Source organism: Oncorhynchus mykiss, chromosome 14, assembly GCF_013265735.2.
Source record: "Oncorhynchus mykiss isolate Arlee chromosome 14, USDA_OmykA_1.1, whole genome shotgun sequence".
NCBI lineage: Eukaryota > Metazoa > Chordata > Actinopteri > Salmoniformes > Salmonidae > Oncorhynchus > Oncorhynchus mykiss.
The window spans coordinates 39,369,683-39,383,628 of NC_048578.1; the positions used below are offsets into that span (position 1 = coordinate 39,369,683).

Consider the following 13,946-nt stretch of genomic DNA (forward strand, 5'->3'; position numbering starts at 1 on the left):
CAGCTGAGGTGGGAGACTCTGTCCATAGGACAACAATCAGTTGTATATTGCACAAATCTGGCCTTTATGGAAGAGTGGCAAGAAGAAAGCCATTTCTTAAAGATATCCATAAAAAGTGTTGTTTAAAGTTTGCCACAAGCCACCTGGGAGACACACCAAACATGTGGAAGAAGGTGCTCTGGTCAGATGAAACCAAAATTGAACTTTTTGGCAACAATGCAAAACGTTATGTTTGGTGTAAAAGCAACACAGCTGAACACACCATCCCCACTGTCAAACATGGTGGTGGCAGCATCATGGGTTGGGCCTGCTTTTCTTCAGCAGGGACAGGGAAGATGGTTAAAATTGATGGGAAGATGGATGGAGCCAAATACAGGACCATTCTGGAAGAAAACCTGATGGAGTCTGCAAAAGACCTGAGACTGGGACGGAGATTTATCTTCCAACAAGACAATGATCCAAAACATAAAGCAAAATCTACAATGGAATGGTTCAAAAATAAACATATCCAGGTGTTAGAATGGCCAAGTCAAAGTCCAGACCTGAATCCAATCGAGAATCTGTGGAAAGAACGGAAAACTGCTGTTCACAAATGCTCTCCATTCAACCTCACTGAGCTCAAGCTGTTTTGCAAGGAGGAGAGGGAAAAAATGTCAGTCTCTCGATGTGCAAAACTGATAGAGACATACCCCAAGCGACTTACAGCTGTAATCGCAGCAAAAGGTGGCGCTACAAAGTATTAACTTAAGGGGGCTGAATAATTTTGCACGCCCAATTTTTCAGTTTTGATTTGTTAAAAAAGTTTGAAATATCCAATAAATGTCGTTCCACTTCATGATTGTGTCCCACTTGTTGTTGATTCTTCACAAACAAATACAGTTTTATATCTTTATGTTTGAAGCCTGAAATGTGGCAAAAGGTCGCAAAGTTCAAGGGGGCCGAATACTTTCGCAAGGCACTGTACTTGTATTTCCTGTTGTGTTATTTGAGGGAACCATGTAGGAAGTAAACCGAGTGAGTTAGGTAGGAACTAACCTGTTGTTGGCCTTGTTCTTCTCCATCTGTTCATGCTGGTGCACATGCCAGTCCTCCAGCTCTTTCTTGGCCTTCTCTTTCCACTCAGCCTCCGCTGCCTTGGACGCAGAGTCTTCAGGGTTCACATACACACAGGGAACGACGAGGATGATATGATCAATACACAATCTGCACAATACCGGGGTCCTATTCAGTAGGAACGAAGCGGAAGCAAACAGGCGGAAATGGCCAGGATGACCTGAATTTGTCCAAGGAAAAAATAGCTTGTTTTCATTTTGTCGTTACAAAAGGTTTTGCTACAAAAGGTTTTGCTATTTGTAGCACGAATGAATACTACCCAGGATGAAACGTTTTAGTCCACAATGCATTTGTATGAGCTACAGAAGGCGGTGCTCTTTTCTCAGGAGATTCAATACAGCAGGAACAAGCCCAACTCCAGCATACCATACAGGACAAGACACTGAGTGGAACCCGAATGAAGGGTGGTTCACACACACAAATAGACAGACTATTCAACCTACTATTTGTAGGTCTTTTATTTAGATTTTTAGCAGGCAGGGTAAAAAACAAAACTTGACATTTAGGTGTCAACCTTCGTCAGTGTGTACATTGACTGGACAGAATACTGACTGAGAAGTCAGTGGTAGATACTGCATGTATCGCAGCGGTGGTAGTAGTATGTAAGTCTGAAGTAGCTGGGTGTGTCCAAACCGGCACCCTATTCCCTACATAGTGCACAACTTTTGACCAGAACCCTATGGACCCTGGCTAAAAGTAGTGCACTATATAGGGAACCGAGTACCATACCTTAGCCTCCGCGGTTTACTTACCTAGTTGCTCCAGCCGTTCCTTCTGCTCCTCTCTCCACTTACGCAGGCTCTCAGGCTCTGCTCTCAGAGAGTCCACCTGGGCGATGGCCGCATAGCTGTCCGATGGACCGTTGGACTCCTGGGGGGGGGGGGGGGGGGGACCAGGACCAGGCAGGAGACACAAGGACCACCAGTCATAGGCTGCGTTTACAAAGGCAGCCCAATTATTGGCAAAAGATCTGATTGGTCAAAAGACCAATTAGTGGAAAAAATTGGGCTGCCCGTGTAAACGCAGCCATAAGACCAGGCATAGACTAGCCCATTATGAGCTGATGTATCCTAGCTTGCGGTGCCTGCAGGCTAGACATACACCATACATAAAGGCATAGTGCCGAGCGGTTAACCAAAATGTTGGTTATTAAACAACTAATTGACCGACGTCAATTCAAATATTAGAATTCCATTTTGTACCATTTTTATCTGTGAGCTTGATGTGCAGTTTCTGTAGAGATACATCAGATCAAGCCTGAACTGTGTGATTGTAGTATGGATTTGTAGTTTCTAACAGACCAATATTCAACACAGTTCAGTGCAAAAAACTCGGCAATTAACTACAATGACCATAATCCACTGCGCGCCCGCTTAAACTTGTCCGGTCTGTGCGGCGCAGACGAAGAGAGAGAGAACGCACGATCGAGGGGGATAGAAAGCAATTGCTTCACGAGCCTGAAAATACACGATTTTAAGTGATTGATAGTTGGTATTCAGCAGTAAAATAAATAGGCCTAGGACTTATTTACTTTTGAAGAAATACTAAAAATAGTGATTTTGTCAGAGAAGCAGCTCTATAGAGATGAGATGATAACTTGGAGTGAAACAAAATCATTGAATAAATGATGGAAAATAAGTGATAAGCATTAGTCACTACAATCAAGGGACTTTTATGAACTATTTCATTCTGTGTTGTTACAGCATTCAACTTACAAAAACAAAAAAAATGATTGAAACTGAAATCTGTGATCATTTTTGAAATAATCTAACTGACCTCAAAAAGCATTACATCGCTCAGCACTAATAAGGCATAAGGACAACCAGGTCATTCAATAGTAACAGCTGGACACTGAGGAGTAAAATGCATAAATCCTTATAGGGCAGCCGAACTTCCTGATTTGGCCTCATTTTAGATTTGGCTCATTAAGACATACCAACGGCTAGGAGTTGATTTCGGGGTTTGATGTGGATGTCTTGTGTACGTACGTGTTTGCAGGTGGGAAGAGTTAGCCAAATTATTTTTCACTAATAGGCTTCAGCCTTGGTGTGCAAATGTGGCAAAGTTGGTTTAACAATGAATTACACAATAGTCATGTTGCACACCTTTAACTTCTCATTAAATGCTTTCAATATCTGTATATGAATTTATAGTTGTTTTGAGGTTTTTTAAGTATTAGAATTTGAACATACAGTCAGTCCCATGTAGCCTGCATTGTGTAGTTTACAGATGATCCCTAACTACCCCCATTGGGATATCCAAAGTCAAACCACATTTACCACGGCATTATGATGGGGTGACGATTACTTGTGTGCTGCCAGCTGCGGGCAGGATTGAAACAAACCCAACCTTAAATGATATTATGTTGTGACATACTCAGGTACAAAACACTGTTTTGGATGACACTGATTTTGGCCAAAATTATCCTATTTACACGGTTGTCAATTTTGACAGTAGAATAAATTATTTGGACTCATAGGCAGTTTTCTAATATATATATATATTTTTTTTTTCATGGGCAGATTGTCTTTACCTTACCCAACAAAATGTATCTTGTCATGCTTCCTTGAACAACAATGGACTTACCATAGAGATTGCAGTACCTGTTTCAGGTGTGTCATCTGCTACAGGTACCGCATCACTTAAATTCAGACACAGCCTCACTTACAAAACTAACCTGCAATAACATGTCCAAGTACATAATTGAAGAAAAAAAAAGTTAATTCTCATTAGAAGTGTTCCTCTCTTACCAGCACAAACATGTTTCCGTTTACCGTGGCCGCTGATGCCTCTGCAAATCCGGCATCTGACAGATGAAACAACAAACGACTTTAAAAGAACCGTGCATTTTTGCTTTCTTTTGGTGGATAACTAGTGACACAGTAGTGCATTAACACCTGTTTGGCCAGTAAGGTAAAATAGCTTCTCACCACCACAATTGGCTAACCTAATTTGACCTGAGGATAACTTCAAGACATTACACAATCACATCCAGACAAGTGACAAAACTATAGACATCATTCGACTCAGGGTGAAAAGTTAGTGTGCTGCTCCAACTAAAGTAACGTTACTGTTTACATTGACAGCTGTCAATTAGCTAACTAGAAGCTAATTTAGTTAACCAGACAACTAGTTAGTTATCTAACTATAGTACTAATACAAGTTAAATGTTGTCTCAGTTTTATGTACTTCTAGCTTGGGAGTTAGTTTAGCTAACTTACCATATAGTTAGCAACTTTAGCATATAGTTAGCAACTTTAGCATATAGTTAGCAACTTTAGCATATAGTTAGCAACTTTAGCATATAGTTAGCAACTTTAGCATATAGTTAGCAACTTACCATATTGTACAGGAGCAGGTGAATCAGCTGTCGGCGGTTGTTCGAGGAACTCAGCGGATCCCTCCAAAGCTCCGAGTCCTTCGTCGTAATTCTCGATCACCGCTATTTCGCTTTCTTGCTGAGCTAAGAAAGCTGCAGCTGGGTCCACCTCGACAGGCAGCACTCCGTTGTCATATGCGAACTCGAAATCTGCATCAGCCATCTTTCACACACACAATCAATAAAATAAATGAAGTGTAGCAACGCCACTACCGTTATATTACTGCTTGTTTATCTTGCTGGCTATCAATGAATTGAGCTGAGAGAGAAGAGCTTATGATGATGGATATATATCTGACTCAGGCAGAACATGCAACTAACCCAACTTTTTCATGAACTGTTGTCAGCTAATAGAAGAATGAATAAGGACTAACGTTAAAGCGAGCTTCTTTCTGACTGTGATGATTCATGATTGCTCACTTTCAACTTGCCTGGGCTGCCACACGAACTTCCAACTGTTGGTTTATTAGGATGTGTCTCTATCTGCCGGAGAAACCTAGAAATGCACTCCTATTTCCTAACCGGTATCTGAACTAAACGTTTTCGTATTGCCTAATTAGGGTAGTGTGTATAAACCTTTTGAATTTGTTAGTATAGAATTGAGCATACTATCAGAATATAAAATAATTAGAATACAATACAATAAATTATTTTCATTTTCTATTTTCGAAAGTGTCAGTGGAAAATAAAACCTTTCTGCATAATCAGACGAGTGATCATTTTGGGGTCATGTGGGGCAATTGATTTGCTTATTCTTAGTCGCCTTTAAATATTTCAGAATACATGGTAAATAGAGAATGTGAGGGGAAAGCGACAGCCAGAGTCTCCGGAGCACCACCTCTCATAAGGAGAGCACAGACGAAGGGCAGGGATCGCCTACCCTCCATGTGACTTGCTGACGTTACAGTAGGACGCTGCTAAAGAGGAATGCGGGGAATGAATACTGATTACTGCTTAAGAAGGGATCCACACTGCCCCTGACGTACAAGTCGAGGAAGTCCGAAGTTTACTTTTCGGCTGGGTAACTTGTTTGATTCACATATTTCTTTCAGACCTCGACTACGGTAGGCCGACTCACGATGTCCGGCGATCATCATAATGACAAGGAGGTAGGTTAATGGTGAAAACCTGTGTTTTAAATTATGAATGCAACTATCGAATTCTACATGGACTCCATGGAAGTTTGTTGTAGCCAAGTCTATATAACAAACATACCCTTGTCTGACGTTAGATTGTATGAAGTTACAATGAAAAAATGGTGATATTTAAGTTGCTGTTTTCCTTTTACATGAAAGTAAGATATTTAGCTGTTTTTCTTGGTGGAATAAAACTTTCCCGGCGGCGACATCGGTCCAGACCTCGAAGTGGGTCTAGTCTTGATCGGGCCTGTCTTGATCTCGCAGCCCTTTCTTATCGCATTCCACAATATCCAAGACCAATATATTATATATATTTCAACACATGGTCTTGTTCAAAAGTTGTGTTTAACAGTTTCCTTCGGTGTACAAGAGAGACTGTATGTATGGTGGTGGAGTTACATCCTATCCATGTTAGTAGATCAATAATATAATATTATGGATATCACTTTCAATGTTTGAATACCACCAATTTATTGAGCTGCCCTCGTTCCATATTTTAGTGTTGGCGAAATATTTTGTGATATTTACAACACTTATGTATTCTGAATACAAATATAGACTCAACATGCAACAATTTCAAAGATTTTCCTTTGTTACAGTTCATATAAGGAAATTGAAATAACTAAATTTAGAGTCTAATCTATATGGATTTCACATGACTGGGCAGGGGCACAGCCATGGGTGGACCTGAGAGGGTATAGGCCCACCAACTTGGGAGCCAAGCAGACTCACTGGGGAGGCAGGCCCAGCCAATCCAGAAGGAGTTTTTACCCAGAAGGAGTTTTTATTATAGACAGAAATACTCCTATGCCCACCCCTCTGACGATCCCGTAGGTGAAGAAGCTGGATGTGGAGGTTCTGGGCTGGTGTGGTTACACGTGGTCTGCAGTTGAGGCCAGTTCGACGTACTGCCAAATTCTCTAAAACATCACTGGAGTCGGCTTATGGTAGAGAAATGAACATTCAACGCTCTGGTGAACATTCCTGCAGTCCGCATGCCAATTGCGCACTCCCTCAAAAATTGAGACATCTGTGGCATTGAAATCTGCAGTGGTATTTTATTGTCCCCAACACAAGGTGCACCTGTATAATGATCACGCTGTTTTAATCAGCGTCTTGAAATGTAACACCTATCAGTCAAGTGGATGGATTATTTTGACCAAGGATAAAAATGCTCACTAACAGGGATGTGCACAACATTCGAGAAGCTTTTTTTTTTTTTGTGCATATGGAACATTTCTGGGATCTTTTATTTCAACTTATGAAACATGGGACAAACAACTTTTACATGTTGTGTTTTGTATTGTTGTTCAGTGTATTTAAAAAAAATAAAAAATAAAATACTGTTCCTGAAAACAAGCAACACTTGCGTTGTTATCAGTCCAGTGTTCTGTCTGTATGCAAGGCAACACTTTCATGTCTTTGTTGCTGTTACGGTAAACTACTAGGTTAAAACCTCTTTGAGTATCTAACCTTGTGATACGTGGAGAAAGTAACAGTGCAGCTTCTGTCCCTCTCCTCGCCCCTACCTGGGCTCGAAACCAGGGACCCTCGAAGCATTGTGTGTGTGTGTGTGTGTGTGTGTATATATATTTTTTAAAATGCTATTAGCGCGCACTACCGCTAACTAGCTAGCCATTTTCACACTGGTTACACCTGCATTCACTTGGATATACACAGAGTATACCAGACATTAGGAACACCTTGTACCCCCCCCTCCAATGCCTCCCACAGTTGTCAAGTTGGCTGGATGTCCTTTGGGTGGAGTACCGTTCTTCATGCACACGGTAAACTGTTGAGCGTGAAAAACCCAGCAGCGTTGCAGTTCTTGACACGAACCGGTGCGTCTGATACCTACTACCATACACCCCCCCCCCCCCCCCGTTCAAAGGCACTTAAATGTGTTGTCTTTCCCATTCACCCTCTTGAATGGCACACAATCCATGTCTCAGTTGTCTTTAGGCTTAAAAATCCTTCTTTAACCCATCCCCTCCTTCATCTACACTGATTTTGAAGTGGATTTAACAAGTGACGTCAATAAGGGATCATAGCTTTCGCCTGGTCGGTCTCTCATGGGAAGAGCAGTTCTTAATGTGTTGTATACTCAGTGTAATTTGCAATTGAAGCTTAGTTTGAGTTAAATGGAAATAAAAACAAACTTTGATTCAGGATTGTGGGCTACATAAACGCGTCTCATTTAGCTAACGAGGGTATTGCAGCATGTGAACGAGTCTCATTTAGCTAACGAGGGTATTTCAGTATTTATTTACCTGCTTTTTCTGGGCGTTGACGTCTGGCTGCTCTTCTAAACTTGTTACCATTCTTTGTTTGTTCGTGTGACCTTTCACACATCACATCAGTCTAGATGTAACACCTATTTAGATATGTAGGATACTAGGCTGTGGAGAGCTACGCTTGCTGACGTCTATATGAACACACTACCAGGAGCTAGTTCACAGGACAGATAGCATTTTCTAATAGCAGAAGCTTGTTGGGTTGACTTTGTTTTTTAGGGTATCGATAAGTACATGTAGCCTACACATGATCAATTCTTTTGATTTAGTTTTAAACATAAATCTAGAACTTTTTCACTGCATGTAGAAAAAGTCAAACCAGGTCTGTCTCTCTTGATGTCCTATATTCTAATTGCTGGTTTGGTTGAGGTTATAATGTACTGAGCTGTACTTCATGTCCTCTGGAAGGAATGTGTTCCTCAGTGGTCTTCACTTCTCTTCCTCTGCCATTCCTCCCATTCTAAATATCTTTTGGCTTTTATGTGCAAAGCCTGCGCCAGAAAATATGGGTAGTTGATGTTCCTCTCCTGCTCCTTCTCTCCGTTGCTGCCCCCCTCTCCGTGACTCATGTGGGTGTAGGGCTGAAATAGTTCGGTGTAGTTTTACATTCCTTATATAGCTCTCTGAGGAGTGTGTGTGTGTGGGGTGGGGTGGGGAGGGCGGGAGGGCTTGCCTGTCTGCCTAGCTATGTCACTGGGGGGAGGGAGAGAGTCAGCCCATCCTACTTCAATACTCAAGCACTTCTGTAGCTTTCTGGCAGCTTTGGGTTACCAGGACGGCCTCATCAGGACAAGGTATGTTTGCATTGCAGGTAGCTCTGTGTCATGGTGAGGTTTTGGATGCCTTGGAGGAGAGAGTTATGGTGGGTGGGGGTTGGGGTTGAGGTTATCATTAGGCTTGTAACTCATTTGGCGAGAGCAGTAAGTGTCATGGCCTAAGGTCTCAGGTTGTCCTTGGTTCTTAAAATGACACGGGTTATGTGTTGTGCTGGCTGTGAGCGAAGGGAATACGCTGTAGCAATGTAATTAGACCTGTATTACTTTGACAGATACGTTTTAACAACGAAGGCAATTATACAATTTCTATGGATTTGAAGGATATTTGTTTGCGTACAGACTGACTTGGCTAGTGTAAGAGTGGACAGCGTACATACATTCTCTAGAAGTGTCCCTTTAAAAAAATATATATATATATATAAAAAATGGTACCTTTTTTTGTTTAACTAGGCAAGTCCGTTAAGAACAAATTCTTATTTTCATTGACGGCCTAGGAACAGTGGGTTAACTGCCTTGTTCAGGGGCAGAACGACAGATTTGTACCTTGTCATCTCGGAGGATTCGATCTTGCAACCTTTCGGTTACTAGTCCAACGCTCTAACCACTAGGCTACGTTGCCTCTGTTTTGTTTCCTGGCTGTCATGTGACAGAATTGTACAAGGCCTACATATTAATTTACTTTTTTCTTAGTTTATAATAAGGACATAACAATGGACAGATTTCGCCTAGTTTGTGGTCTATACATGGTATGCCATTCATGTAACTTTATTGCTGTGACATACCTTTAGTTAAATGCACTCGCTGTATGCCGCCCTGTATACAGTAGCAGTCAAAAGCTTGGACACACCTACACACCGTGCTTCTACACCTGCATTGCTTGCTGTTTGGGGTTTTAGGCTGGGTTTCTGTACAGCACTTTGAGATATCAGCTGATGTACGAAGGGCTATATAAATACATTTGATTTTGATTTTGATTTTAACTACTCATTCCAGGGTTTAATTTATTTATATATTTTTACTATTTTCTACATTGTAGAATAATAGTGGAGACATTTAAAAACTATGAAATAACACATGTGGAATCACGTAGGAACCAAAAAAAAGGTGGTAAACAAATCAAAAATATTTGAGATTTTGCAAAGTAGCCTTGACAGCTTTCCACATTCTTGGTATTCTCTCAACCAGCTTCATGTTGCCTGGAATACATTTCAATTAACAGGTGTGCCTTGTTAAAAGTGAATTTGTGGAATTTCTTTCCTTCTTAATGCGTTTGAACCAATCAGTCATGTTGTGACAAGGTAGGGTTGGTATATAGGTCTATCTACTATTTGGTAAAATACCAAGTCCATATTATGGCAAGAACAGATCAATTAAGCAACGAGAAATGATAGTCCATTACTACTTTAAGACATGAAGGTCAGTCATTCTGGAAAATGTCAAGAACTTTGCGAGTTTCTTCACAAAAACCATCAAGCGCTGTGTTGAAACTGGCTGTCATGAGGACTGCCACAGGAAAGAAAGACCCAGAGTTACCTCTGCTGCAGAGGATAAGTTATTTAGAGTTATCAGCCTCAGAAATTACAGCCCAAATAAATTATTTACCGAGTTTAAGTAACAGACACATCTTAACATCAACTGTTCAGAGGAGACTGTGTGAATCAGGCCTTCATGGTCAAATTGCTGCAAAGAAACCACTACTAAAGGACACCAACAAGAAGAAGACTTGCTTGGGCCAAGAAACACGAGCAATGGACATTAGACGGGTTGAAATCTGTCCTTTTAGTCTTGAGTCCAAATTTGAGATGTTTGGTTCCAACCGCCGTGTCTTTTGTTAGACGCAGAATTGGTGAACGGATGTTCTCCACATGTCGGGTTCCCACCGTGAAGCATGGAGGAGGAGGTGTGATGGTGTGGGGGTGCTTTTCTGGTGACACGGTCTGATTTATTTAGAATTCAAGGCACACTTAACCAGCATGACTACCACAGCATTCTTCAGCGATACACCATCCCATCTGGTTTGCACTTAGTGGGACTATCATTTGTTTTTCAACAGGACAATGACCCAACACACCTCCAGGCTGTGTAAGGGCTATTTGACCAAGAAGGACCCAATTGAGATGGTTTGGGAATAGTTGGACCGCATAGCGAAGGAAAAACGGCTAACAAATGCTCAGCATATGTGGGAACTCCTTCAAGACTGTTGGAAAAGCATTTCTCATGAAGCTGGTTGAGAGAATGCCAAGAGTGTGCAAAGCTGTCGTCTAGGCAAAGGGTGGCTACTTATAAGAACATAAAATATATTTAGATTTGTGTAACACTACTTTTTTGGTTACTACCTAATTCCATAGGTGTTATTTCATAGTTTTGACGTCTTCACTAGTATTGTACAATGTAGAAAATGTATATATTTTTTTTAAATGAAGAAAAACCCTTGAATGAGTAGGTGTGTCAACTTTTGACTGGTGCTCTTAAGTCTGTTTGGGGTCACCTGAATGTAAAGGCAATGTCTCTCTGCTGTTCTCTCGATACTGCATGTCTGACTGTCAGTGTGTCATTCAGACCAGAGGTGGTATTTATTAGTGCACAACGTTGCAAAACGTTTTGCAACAGGAAAAAAAAATGACGAGTCGTTTCTTATTGGTCAAGAATTGATGTAGACACTCCGGGTCCTCTGTTCTCCTTGAATCTGACCCAAGGCCTGTAACTGTTCTCAGATGCGTAGCTCCCTGTTCTAATGTTAATGAGATATTTGTATGAAAATAGTCTTCTAGTTTTCTGTAATAACTCCTTGCACTCTCTTCCTGTAGGATTCCATGGGTAGACATTCCAATCATTTTGCACAGCTGGCGTCTTGTAACGTTTCGAGTTAGTTTAGCCTTGCATTAGACTGTTTCTCAACCAGTGTGTTAGAGCGGGTCATGGCACATTCCTTTTTTTTTGTGTCCCTGGTTTCGAAAGGGTCCTGACCTTTTTTTAAAGGGTGGATTTACATTAGTACACTGTCTAGTCGGGTCTGTCTCCAACTTCGGATTTGCAACTTTTCTGTTTACACTCCTTGGATGTGGTGTGGCTAGAATCACACTCCTCCCTCACCTGAGTAAAGCTATTTATCATACTGTAAATACAATAGTATAGAGACAAACAAAATAAAGAGAAAATAAGCTTCTCATCTAAGTCGTGTTGCACACTTGATTTCAATGATTCGCCTTTTCATTTTCAATCTGGCGAACAGCATTAAGGTAATTTTTGCAGGGATGTGGTGTGGGAGAGCTGTTGTCTTTACACATGTACCACTCAGAGGATCTATGTGGTGTAGATGCCTACCTCAGGTGGTAGTGTGGGAGAGCTGTTGTCTTTACACATGTACCACTCAGAGGATCTATGTGGTGTAGATGCCTACCTCAGGAGGTAGTGTGGGAGACATCTCTTTAAAAAAAAAAGAGATTTGAATCTAGTTCCGTCTCTTTACACAACACAGGTATGTATATCTGTCCTTTGTGTGTGTGGGGGGTCAGTCAAAGTGGTGTGAAGAGGCCCTAACTGACTCCTTGTTTGCTTTCTGGGCGACATAACTGAGAATGTGTGTTAAATGGTTCACAGTGTAGAAGATTTAGGGAGATATATGGTGGAATCATTCCAACACTAGTCTATCACCTCTGATTTCAGCTAATCAGCATGTTGTTTTATAGCTGCTGGTTCGGGAAACACTGTGTCCTAAATGGTACCCCATTCTCCACGTAGTGCACTACTGTTCATAGGGCACTGATCAAAAGTAGTGCACTACTGTTCATAGGGCACTGATCAAAAGTAGTGCACTACTGTTCATAGGGCACTGGTCAAAAGTAGTGCACTACTGTTCATAGGGCACTGGTCAAAAGTAGTGCTTTATAAAGGAATTAAGGTGCCATATGGGATGCAACCTGTGGGTTGGAGGACCTGTGGGTTGGAGGACCTGTGGGTTGGAGGACCTGTGGGTTGGAAGACCTGTGGGTTGGAGGACCTGGGGGTTGGAGGACCTGGGCATGAGGGAACTCATGTTGGCGTTCTGCTGCCAAGGCAAGCCCATCCATACCAACTCTCCTCAGAGAAACAGGCCTTACATTTAGTTCTATGCAAGGGTTTAAAACCTTTAGCTCATAAATTCATTAGGACCTAATCTATGGATTTCACATGACTGGGCAGGGGCGAAGCCATGGGGAGTCAGGCCCAGCCAATCAGAACGAGGTTTTTCCCCACAAGGTTTAAAAAAAAAAATACAGACAAATACTCCTCAGTTTCATCAGCTGTCCAGGTGGCTGGTCAGATGATCCCTCAGGTGAAGAAGCCGGATGTGGAGGTCCTGGGCTGGCATGGTTACACGTGGTCTGCTGTTGTGAGGCAGGTTGGACTTACTGCCAAATTCTCTACAACGACATTGGTGGACATTCCTGCAGTCAGCATGGCAATTGCACACTCCCTCAAAACTTCAGACATCTGTGGCATTGTGTTGTGACAAAACTGCACATTTTAGAGTGACATCTTAATGTCCGGAGCACAAGGTGCACCTGTGTAATGATCATGCTGTTAAATCAGCTTATTGATATGCTGTCTTGGCAAAGGAGAAATGCTCACTAACAGGGATGTAAAGCTAATTTATACACAAGATGAGAGAAATAACCTTTTTGTGCCTATGGAACATTTTCAGGGATCTTTTATTTCGGCTCATCAAACATGGGACCAACACTTTACATGTTGTGTTTTTATATTTTTGTTCAGTGTGTCCTCTCTCTTATATATATTCCATGAATAACCCTCTCTATTCTCTCCTCTATAGGCCATGAGTATATACTGTATAACCCTCAACGGTCCAGCACCATGGGGCTTCAGACTTCAGGGGGGGAAGGACTTCAGCATGCCCCTCACGGTGTCCAGGGTAAGCTGTGTGTGTGTGTGTCACTCACCGAGCCATGTTGCTCGACCACCAGAGATCATCTTCCGACTGTCCACTTCAGTCTGCATGGTCGATGCAACAATATGTTGATTTATGCCAACGATGCAGCTTTCCAATTTGCTTCTTAATATAAATCCACAAGTGTTCTATAATTACATTTGGTTTGTGTATCTTACTGTTTGCAAACAGGTAGTTGGTATTTTCTTAGCAAGTTGTAAACGTAGCTAGCTAATACTGATACCTGTGATGGTGTGGACCTCAATCAGCATGTTTGTGCAACAGTGTCTTCTAAATCTGAGAGGAATACGCAAAGCA

At 41.7% G+C, this 13,946-nt stretch overlaps 2 protein-coding genes across 8 annotated transcripts in view; one reads left to right on the plus strand and one right to left on the minus strand.

Annotated features, from left to right (window-relative positions):
- LOC110489248 (clathrin light chain B-like) overlaps positions 1–5,054 on the minus strand; it is a 31,609-nt gene extending 26,555 nt beyond the window's left edge. For 4 of the 5 annotated variants that reach the window (XM_036943541.1, XM_036943540.1, XM_036943542.1 and 1 more), the window contains exons 1-5: positions 4,867–4,978; positions 4,454–4,655; positions 3,864–3,919; positions 1,866–1,983; positions 1,036–1,147 (exon numbers count right to left, since the gene is read on the minus strand). In XM_036943541.1, coding sequence (XP_036799436.1) covers positions 1,036–1,147; positions 1,866–1,983; positions 3,864–3,919; positions 4,454–4,655; positions 4,867–4,902 — 524 coding nt within the window. In that variant the 5' untranslated portion in view covers positions 4,903–4,978. Of the gene's footprint in view, positions 1–1,035; positions 1,148–1,865; positions 1,984–3,863; positions 3,920–4,453; positions 4,656–4,866 lie in introns of all 5 variants that reach the window. The other variant, XM_036943543.1, reaches the window with a different exon arrangement.
- A 234-nt stretch (positions 5,055–5,288) lies between these two features.
- The window catches only part of LOC110487794 (PDZ and LIM domain protein 7), a 71,092-nt gene continuing 62,434 nt past the window's right edge, over positions 5,289–13,946 (plus strand). Inside the window, exons 1-2 of one of the 3 annotated variants that reach the window (XM_036943536.1) lie at positions 5,289–5,601; positions 13,515–13,613. In XM_036943536.1, coding sequence (XP_036799431.1) covers positions 5,572–5,601; positions 13,515–13,613 — 129 coding nt within the window. In that variant the 5' untranslated portion in view covers positions 5,289–5,571. Of the gene's footprint in view, positions 5,602–8,592; positions 8,720–13,514; positions 13,614–13,946 lie in introns of those variants that run through there. The other 2 variants (XM_036943537.1, XM_036943538.1) reach the window with 2 other exon arrangements.